Genomic DNA, 9,964 nt, shown 5'->3' with positions numbered 1-9,964 from the left:
GCACTACCTGGTTAGCATCACGCTGGTTGCACCTCTGAGCCAGGTCTTGGACCTGTAGGGAGAGACCCTGCATTTGCTGAGCCAGGGTCTCAAGGGGGTCCATAGTTGTGTAGGAACCAAGGTAGAAAAGGTATATGGGCCGGTGATTATGTAATGTCGGGGAAGGGAGACAGACAGGTGAGCCCTAATCTACCAGCCACTCAGTCCCTGCCTACTTGCATGGCCCGTCCTAGGCGACGGCGTACAACTGGGCGACGGTCCCTACGCTCAATATGTGCACGACAGACAAACATCCAGGGGTACACAGAAGCTAAGGGAAATGGGGCAGTTGCCCATGGCAACACCGTGAGCAACAAGAGTAGTGAACGAGCCGAGTCAAACCAGGAGTGTACAAGGTACCAAACTGTAAAGGATCTGCCAGACACAACTTCTGTGTCGACGCCTGTGGGTAATCAGTCTGCACCTGCTCCTATGTCTGTGAGACTGACTCCATCTTCCACCACTCAGGATGGCAGGCTTAGGAGTGGGAGAGCCTATCACAGCCTGGCCAGACGGAGCTAGCTCCCGCCCACTGTCTATTTATACCTGCCTTTCCTGTCCCTCCTTTGCCTGTGATTCTGCTCTGCTTGTTTCCTGGCTCTGCTGCTGCTGCTTGAACTACTGATCCTCTTCTTGTTATTGACCTTGGCTTACTGACCACTCTCCTGCTCAGCGTTTTGCATCTCGTGCACTCCTGCTTTGACTCGGCTCGTTCACTTCTCTCGTTGCTCACGGTGTCTCCGTGGGCAGCTGCTCCGTTTCCCTAGCTTCTGTGTACCCTTGTCTGTTTGTCTGTCGTGCACTTACTGAGCGTAGGGACTGTCGCCCAGTTGTACCCCGTTGCCTAGGACGGGTCGTTGCAAGTAGGCAGGGACTGAGTGGCGGGTAGATTAGGGCTCACCTGTCTGTCTCCCTACCCCGTCATTACACAAACACAGAGCAGGAGCTGAGTCAGTAAAGCCAGGGTCAATATGAAGCAGAGGTCAATAGTAATAGCAGGAACAGCAGAGCCAGGAAACAAGAGAGAATCACAGGCAAAGGACAAGCAGCAAATGAAGGTATAAATAAGGGCGGGAGCTAGAACCGTCTGGCCAGGCTGTGATAGGTTCTCCCACTCCTCAGCCTACCAGCCTGAGTGGTAGCAGATCAAGTCACTCTATCAGACCTAGGAACAGATGCAGACTGATTAACCACGGGCGTCGACACAAGCTGTGTCTGGCAGATCCTTTACAACAAGACTCTTGATACTATGTGTACCATTGACTACCAGACTCTGGACACTATATATACAACTGACCATCAGACTCTGGAAACTATATGTATCACTGACCACCAGACTATGGATGCTATATGTATAACTGATCACCAGACTCTGGATGCTATATGTATCACTGACCACCAGACTCTGGATGTGATATGTATCACTGACCACAAGACTCTGAACACTATATATATATATATATATATATATATATATATATATACCATTGACACCAGACTCTGGATACCATATATACCACTGACCACCAGACTCTGGAAACTATATGTACCACTGACCACGAGACTCTGGATACTATATGGACCACGAACCACCAGACTCTGTATACTGTATATATCACTGATCACAAGACTCTGGATACTATATGTACCGCTGACCATCAGACTCTGGATACTATGACGCTGGATACTATATGTACCACTGACCAACAGACTCTGGTGGTTCGTGGTCCATATAGTATCCAGAGTCTGTTGGTCAGTGGTACATATAGTATCCAGAGTCATAGTATCCAGAGTCTGATGGTCAACGGTACATATAGTATCCAGAGTCTTGTAATCCGTGATATATACAGTATACAGAGTCTGGTGGTTCGTGGTCCATATAGTATCCAGAGTCTGGTGGTCAGTGGTATATATAGTATCCAGAGTCTGTTGGTCAGTGGTACATATGGTATCCAGAGTCATAGTATCCAGAGTCTATTGGTCAGTGGTACATATAGTATCCAGAGTCATAGTATCCAGAGTCTGATGGTCAGCGGTACATATAGTATCCATAGTCTTGTGGTCAGTGATATATACAGTATACAGAGTCTTGTGGTTCGTGGTCCATATAGTATCCAGACTTTGTATACTGTATATACCACTGACCACCAGACTCTGGATATTATATGTACCTCTGACCACCAGACTGTGGATACTTTATGTACCACTGGCCACCAGACTTTGGATACTATATGTACCACTGACTATTGGAAACCACATGTAAGTAGATTGGGGTTAGTTCACCAGCACTGGATGAGGGTAAATTCTCTATCGGAGGCGGCTGTATGACAATAGAGACTAGTGATGAGGCCGGTCAGAGTTTGTGTTTAGTCAGTATTTACGTTAGTCGGCAGAGTCACAGGTGGAGTGAAACGCGTGGGGCGATGGGGGTGATGGACAGCACATTGAGTGGCGTCATCCTCATGTTCCATTGGTGTTGGTGCTGCAGGTTTCTTCCAGTGACATAACATATATGATCCCCGTATGGTAAGTTCTTTCTTACGTTTTTTCCTATATGACATTTTATGGCCTGTCACATATAGACACATAAAGGTGAGGTAACCAACAGGGCCACGGGCGTAACTAGGAAAGACTGGGCCCCATAGCAAACTTTTGACTGGGGCCCCCCCTCCCCTGGGTGTCACACAACCCCCCCCCCCTTGTAGATAGTGCCTTTTTTACAAACCCCCCTTTTGATAACGCCATACAGCCCCCCTGTAGATAACGCCATACAGCCCCCTTTGTAGATATCTACAGAGGGGGCTGTATGGCGCTATCTACAGAGGGGGCTGTATGGCGTTATCTACGGGGGGCTGTATGGCGTTATCTACGGGCGGACTGTATGGCGTTCCCTACAGGGGGGGGTGTATGGCGTTCCCTACAGGGGGGGGACTGTATGGCATTCCCTACAGGGGGGGACTGTATGGCGTTCCCTACAGGGGGGGCTGTATGGCACTATCTACAGGGGGAGGCTGTATGGCGCTATCTACAGAGGGGCTGTATGGTGCTATCTATAGGGGGGCTGTATGGCGTTATCTACAGGGGGACTGTATGGCATTATCTACGGGGGGGCTGTATGGCGTTCCCTACAGAGGGGGCTGTCTGGCGTTATCTACAGGGGGGACTGTATGGTGTTACCTACATGGAGTCTGTATGGCTTTCCCTACAGGGGGGGGTCTGTAGGGAACACCATACAGCCTTCCCTGTAGGGAACGCCATACAGCCCCCCTGTAGGGAACGCCATACAGCGTCCCCCCTGTAGGGAACGCCATACAACGTCCCCCCCTGTAGGGAACGCCCTACAGCGTCGTCTCCCCTGTAGGGAACGCCATACAGCGTCGTCCCCCCGGTAGGGAATACCATATTGCGTCCTCCCTTAGGGAACGCCATACAGCCCCCCCCCTGTAGGGAACGCTAGACAGCCCCCCCCCTGTAGGGAACGCCATACAGCGTCTCCCCCCTGTAGGGAACGCCATACAGCGTCCCCCCTCCTAAAAAAATGCGACCTACAGTGTGTCCTAATAAAAGACATGTATCCCCTATCCACAGCAGCGATAGGGAGAACGGGGGACTGAAAGTCCCCCTGAAGTTCTCCATGACTAACCTCTGACTTCCCGCGTCTGCGCAGCTCACTAAAAATTAAAGGAGCGCTTGTCACGCATGCGCACAAGCGGGACCGGTGCTCCATTCATTTCTCCGGAACTGCTGACACAGACCCCGGAAGTCCGAGGTTTGTGATGGAGAACTTCAGGGGACTTTCAGTCCCCCGTTATCCCTATCGCTGCCAGCGATCACGCATGTATCCCCTATCCTGTGGATATCCTGTGGCTAGGGGATACATGTCTTTTGTTTAATGGCAGAGCGGGGAGATACCTCCCTGCTCTGCCGTACTGTTCAGTGGCGTCTCGCTGTAGCAGCCATAGCGGCTGCTAGCGGAGCCTCCGGCCATGGTGGGGGCCCGTGCCGGCGGGCGACACGGGCCCCCTCATGCCACGGGCCCCGTAGCAGCCACTACTGCTGCTACGGCGGAAGTTACGCCACTGACCAGGGCCGTATTTACCATTAGATACCTGCGGGCACCAGATCACTGTAGTACTACCGATAATGAATCCTCTTCCTGTGTGTTTTCCGATTTTATGTAACTAAAGCTTAATCGCTGTATAAATGAAAAGTTCTACAACTTCCTAATCTACTTTATGTTTCTTAGCTGAGAGCAGGACTAGCGATGTACAGGTTCACTGCATCTGAATGTAAGCAAGAGTGTCCTCATTCACTGACAGCAAACAGATCTTGAAAATGGTGAGTAATTGAAACATAAATGATATTATAAAGTTGTAGAACTTCTCATGTATACAGGAATAAAGTATTTATTATACGGGGGCATGGCTGTAAATATGCCCCCGGATATGACGACTCCTTGTATAGACCAGTCCTATTGGATCTCTCGGTGTGGACGTCTCTGCAGGGGATTTTTCTTCTTCATGAATGTTGATCTCTGGTGTGAAGGATCTGGTAACAGGAGCATCCATGAGGTGAGGGCCCTGACTGTAGGGGGCAGCATTGTAGCCGATCCTCCATCCCCCACTGTGCCCCATTCAGTGTATCCCGTTTAGATAATCCTCCACAATCTAAATAGCCTGTACTTCAGCTCTCTCCTGCACTGATACATTGTAACAAACTCTCACTTATCATTATATAACCATTAAAGCTGTTTTCTGGTTTGGAAAACCCATTTTCAAATGCCCTATTAGGGAATTTTGGGGTAATAGTGTGGGTTCCCCCGTTCAGGACCCTGATTAATTATCCAGAATGGAGAGGGGCAACAAACATCATCTCCTGCTCAGGAGGACCATCACATCCATGTATTACATGCCCAGCCCGGTGATTATAGAACTGTGTAATACTTTACTTCCCCTTTAGAGATGCTGTAGGGAAATTAAACTCTTGCAGCAAGTTCCCCCACAGATTACTGGACCCCTCTAGCAAAACGGTATTGTAAAAACCGGACAACCCCTGTAAGGCTCTGTTCACACCACATTTGGGCTTTAAATCTGACATATACCTTTAAAGTGTAGCTAAACGTTTGACAAACTTCTGACATGTCATAGTGACATAGTGACACGTCAGAAGATTGGATTGGTGGGGGTCCGAGCACTGAGACCCCCACCAATCACTAGAATGAAGCAGCTGAAGCCCCCGTGTGAGCGCTCAGTCGCTTCGTGTTTGTTCGGCTTTTTCCAGAAATAAATGTATCGGTGAACGGACTCAATAGAAAGTCTATGAGCCGATACATTTTTCCGGAAAAAGCCGAACAGACAGGAAGCGGCTGAGCGCTCACACGAGACCTTCAGCTGCTTCGTTCTAGTGATTGGTGGGGGTCTCAGAGCTCGCACAACATTTACTACACAGAAGTCCAATGGGAATAAAGACAAGCACAAAGATGTAGGGGGTAAAAGGAAAGTTTTATTTACAGATAAGGGAAGGTTATATTTTATTATTAGGAGATTATTCTAGAAGTATTAAGACTACTATTATTATATACTGTGTATATGTATGTGTCATCTATTTATCTATTATACTAAACCTATCTAAAGGCCGTGGTGATCCAGAGGAAGGCGAAAACCCCCTGTGAGGAATGAGCCAATTGTCCTCATATTAGGGGGGAAAATTCCTTCCTGACCCCAAATATGGCGATCAGAATAATCCCAGGATCAAAGGCTGAAGTGTAACATGTGTAATATGGGGAAAGACTAGGGGAAAATTATTCATTTATTTATTATTATTTTTAATGAACTGCTGTATTTATTTATGTGTAAACTATAAATTGTATTAAATTAAGATTTATTTTTAATTATTTTCTATATTTATATTATGTTACTTATGTGTGTTACTACTTATTACTCTATCATCCTAAACCTATTTAAGGCCGTGTTGATCCAGAGGAAGGCGAAAACCCCCTTTGAGGAATGAGCCAATTGTCCTCATATTAAGGGGGGAAAATTCCTTCCTGACCCCAAATATGGCGATCAGAATAATCCCAGGATCAAAGGCTAAAGTCTAATCTAAATGTACTATGTGTCTATATGCGGGTGTCTATACTTATCATGTAGTGTGGTGTCTATACTTATTATATAGTGGGGTGATGTGGGTGATGTGAGTGATGTGGGTGATGTGGGTGCATTACTTACCTGGCCTGTGCTGAGGTGAGATCAGGTATAATGGCCGCTCCGGCCCCAGGACTACAACATGCGGCTATTATTCCTGATCTCCCCAGATGGAAACTAAGCACAGGCCGCTCCTGGGGGGTGTAGAGGATCTTCAGGCTGGAGTGATGTCAGATGCCTGCCTGGGATTGGAGGATGGCAAGTCAAGGCTCTGGTGCAGCAGCAAGATGGCAGAGGTGTGGCATGAAGATGGTAAGGAGAGAGATGATGGTCTGGGCAGCCGAGGTGACATACAGCAGCAGAGACTTGAGGCGCGGGTCAGGAGGCATGAAGTTCTGGGCCCTTGTCCTGAGATCTTATCGGGTCCAGCTTGGTGACATGAAGCTGAACCCGGCCAAGGGGTGAAGGGCTTTGTTATTCTCTGGCCACTTCAGATGTTGGTTCTCCAGAACGGGCACAAATGGTGTAAATGGTGGCTGTGCCCTCCTCTCCTGCAGTTCCTCCCAGCCGATGGTGGAGAAGAATGGATGCTCTCTGATGTTCCCGCACACACCGAGGCGCCTCTTAGAATTTTTACGGACCAGTCTCTTGGTCAGATGTTTCACGTCAGGATTAAGCCAAGTTGGAAATTTAGGCTTCGCGGTGGTGATGGCTTTGATAGCCATTTGCCTGACGGGGCCGTTGTAAAATGGGGAGCGTCCTGCTGCCATCCTGGACACCACAATCCCCAGGCTCCACCAGTCAACTGCGGAGCCGTATTTTTTTCTAAGAAGCACCTCGGGGGCCATGTAATGCAACGTTCCCGACACTCCACGGATCTTATTGGAGGCGGTGACGCCATCTTGGGCCAATCCCAGGTCGATGATACGGACGTGGCCATCTGCATCCAACATTATATTCTCCGGCTTTAGATCTCTGCAAAGAAATAAGACGAGAGAATGACAAATCCGCCCAGTGATCCAGGAGACGGGGGATGGGTCATTGCACCACCAAGCAGAATAGCCATTCAGGAGTGTAGGAAAGCTGGGTGCACTGTTTCCAGCATGTAAAGGAGAATGAAAGAAGGGGGAAGTTCTGCTTACCGGTGGACGATGTTGTGTCCATGGAGGAACTGGAGGCCACATATCATCTCTGCTGTGTAGAATCTGATGGGGAGAACAGAGTGGAGTCTCAATGTCATGAAATCTTCCTCTATCAATTCCCTAATATCATGTTATGATGGAGTGTGTGCGGTCTCTAGCAGAGAGGAGGCGCTGATTATGGCAGCCTGTATTCTGCATTCTCTGTATTATCCTTCATCTGACCTCCCCCCTCACCTTTTCTTCTTTCCACCCCCCTCAGTCTCCTGATTATTTACTCGCCTTACGTTGCCGATGTTCAAGCAGCCGCACATCCTGATCAAAGCCTCCAGGCTGCCACCGGACAGATACTCCGTGATAAAAAATGCCCGCTCCTCAGATTGATGTGCGGCATAGAGGTGGCATAGGAACGGGCAGTGTCTGGCCGCTAGGAGTATCCGCCGCTCTCTCATAATTTCGTCCGTATTGTCCCGTTTGGTGATCATTTTTACGGCCATGTAGGTGTTTCGGCCGGGGACTGATGCCAGGACCACCTGAGGAAAACAAATGGAGATTCCTCATGAGAAGAAGAAGGAACAGAGGTGGACAGAGAGGTGGGTCAGTCGAGTAGTGCCCAGGACTCTACAGCAGAACAAAGCTGAGCTCCCAGCATAATGCAGTGTCTGCTGTTGGGCCCTGTATGGAGAGGTCTTCACGCCTAACCCACATTTGACATAATTATCTTAGTTGGTGGGGGTAGTAAGGAGCAGGATCATACGCTATAATAGCGACCGTGGCATCTAAACAGTTAAATAGAGGTAAGCTCCCGCTGTCACCCCATAACCCCTACCCGCAACGCGATCACAGTGTGTAGATAGTTGTCATGGCAGCCAGGGGGCCTAATGAAGACCCCAAGGTCTGCCAACTTGGTCCTCCTACTAAGCTTAATAGGGGGAGGCTAAAAGAACAATTCAAGCGATACATAAATATTGCAGTCAAAATAAAGAAATAAACTTTTTTCTATTTCGTTTTGTTTAGCTCCTCGAAAAATGGAATAAAAAGTTAAAAAGTGATTAAAAGTTTTATGTAACCCGAAATAGCACCAATAAACAGTACAGCTCGCCCCACAAAAAACAAGTCCTCACACCGCCCCATCAACAGAAAAATAAAAAAAATTCGGGGTTTCAGAATATGGAGACACAACAAATTAATGTTTTTACAAATTGTTTTTATTGGATAAAAAGTATAAAAAATAAACCAATATAATTTTGGTATCCCCGTTATTGTACTGACCCGCAGAATAAAGGTAACGTGTCATTTTTACCACTTAGTTAACACCATAAAAGCCAAATTATTAAACCAATGGAGGAATTGCTGTTTTTTTTTTTTTTGCTATTTCACCTAAAAAAAAACAGCCTTTTACAATGTTCCCAGTAAATGATATGGAACATTGAATGGAGCCATTAAAAACGACAACTCGTGCCCCCAAAAATCAAAATCTCTCATATGTCGACAGAAAAATACTAAAATGAAAAACTAAAGTAGTGGTTATGGGGGCAGGAATACTTCTGGATGTCCTATTAGGCATCCCATAGGAGAACACTACACCCATCATCCATCCAGCATAACATGGTGACAACAGAGAACAATTGATGGAGATAAAAGGTCAACTTTAGGTTTACCACCCTATAAAATGAAATATTTCGATATTATACTCACTTTGCCAAAGCTGCCCCTACCCAGGACCTGGTGGATGGTGAAGCGGCTGATGGTAAGCCTGGCATAGGGGCTGGATGTTCCAGGGTCTTGGCTGCTCCCAGGTCTTGGCTCCTCATCCTCCAATCCTCTGTCCTTGGCTCCTCTCCTCTTCTTCTTGAATCCGGTGACGCTGTCCTCCTCCCTCTTCCTCTTCTCCTCTTCTCTCTTCTCGCCGTCTTCTCCATGTCCATTGGACGCCATTTTCACCAATATCTTCCTACCTGTAGACTTCAGTCCGATCGCTGCCGTCGACAGTTGAAAGTAAACGGCAGTTGGTCGTGTGCAGGTCACGTGATGTCAGAGGTCATGGAATCCTCAGGTGGCACCTGCCTGGCAGTAACCTGCTCTGCCATGTCTGATGTGGGCATCATGAGTGCCAGTCTAGTGTCCAGAGCTGTGTTTCCCAACCAGGGTTTCTTATGGCCTGGTCAGGGGTCTGCAGAACACAGTAGCAATACATGCCACTCCTACAGTAGAGATAAACAACGGTTATTTGCTCAGGTTATTGGCAAAACCCTTTTCATCCACAATATAGAATCTGGGTTTATATTTAGGGGTCTGTATTTATTTAGGGGTCCGGTCTGGGGTCTGTATTTATTTAGGGGTCTGGTTTGGAGTCTGTATTTATTTAGGGGTTCCGTATGGGGTCTGTATTTATTTAGGGGTCTAGTCTGGGGTCTGTATTTATTTAGGGGACTGGTCTGTGGTCTTCATTGATTTAGGGGTCTGGTCTGGGGTCTGTATTTATTTAGGGGTCTGCTCTGGGGTCTGCATTTATTTAGGGGTCTAGTCTGGGGTCTGTATTTATTTAGGGGTCTGGTCTGGGGTCTGTATTTATTTAGGGGTCTGGTTTGGAGTCTGTATTCATTTAGGGGTCTAGTCTGGGGTCTGTATTTATTTAGGGGT

General features: G+C 47.7%; 1 protein-coding gene across 1 annotated transcript; it reads right to left on the bottom strand.

Moving 5' to 3' along the window:
* Positions 1-5,521: 5,521 nt before the first annotated feature.
* Positions 5,522-9,561, bottom strand: LOC142710332 (protein kinase C delta type-like). The gene is made up of 3 exons (XM_075848546.1): positions 9,020-9,561; positions 7,325-7,854; positions 5,522-7,157 (listed from the first exon to the last, which is right to left on the bottom strand). Exons 2-3 carry the CDS (start codon positions 7,420-7,422, stop codon positions 6,599-6,601), a joined length of 657 nt encoding a protein of 218 aa, XP_075704661.1. The 5' UTR covers positions 7,423-7,854; positions 9,020-9,561; the 3' UTR covers positions 5,522-6,598.
* Between the last annotated feature and the right edge of the window lie 403 nt (positions 9,562-9,964).

This window comes from Rhinoderma darwinii, unplaced genomic scaffold (genome assembly GCF_050947455.1).
Source record: "Rhinoderma darwinii isolate aRhiDar2 unplaced genomic scaffold, aRhiDar2.hap1 Scaffold_4231, whole genome shotgun sequence".
Lineage (NCBI taxonomy): Eukaryota > Metazoa > Chordata > Amphibia > Anura > Rhinodermatidae > Rhinoderma > Rhinoderma darwinii.
Note: the sequence above shows the minus strand (reverse complement) of the source record. Positions and strands in the feature narration are given on the sequence as shown.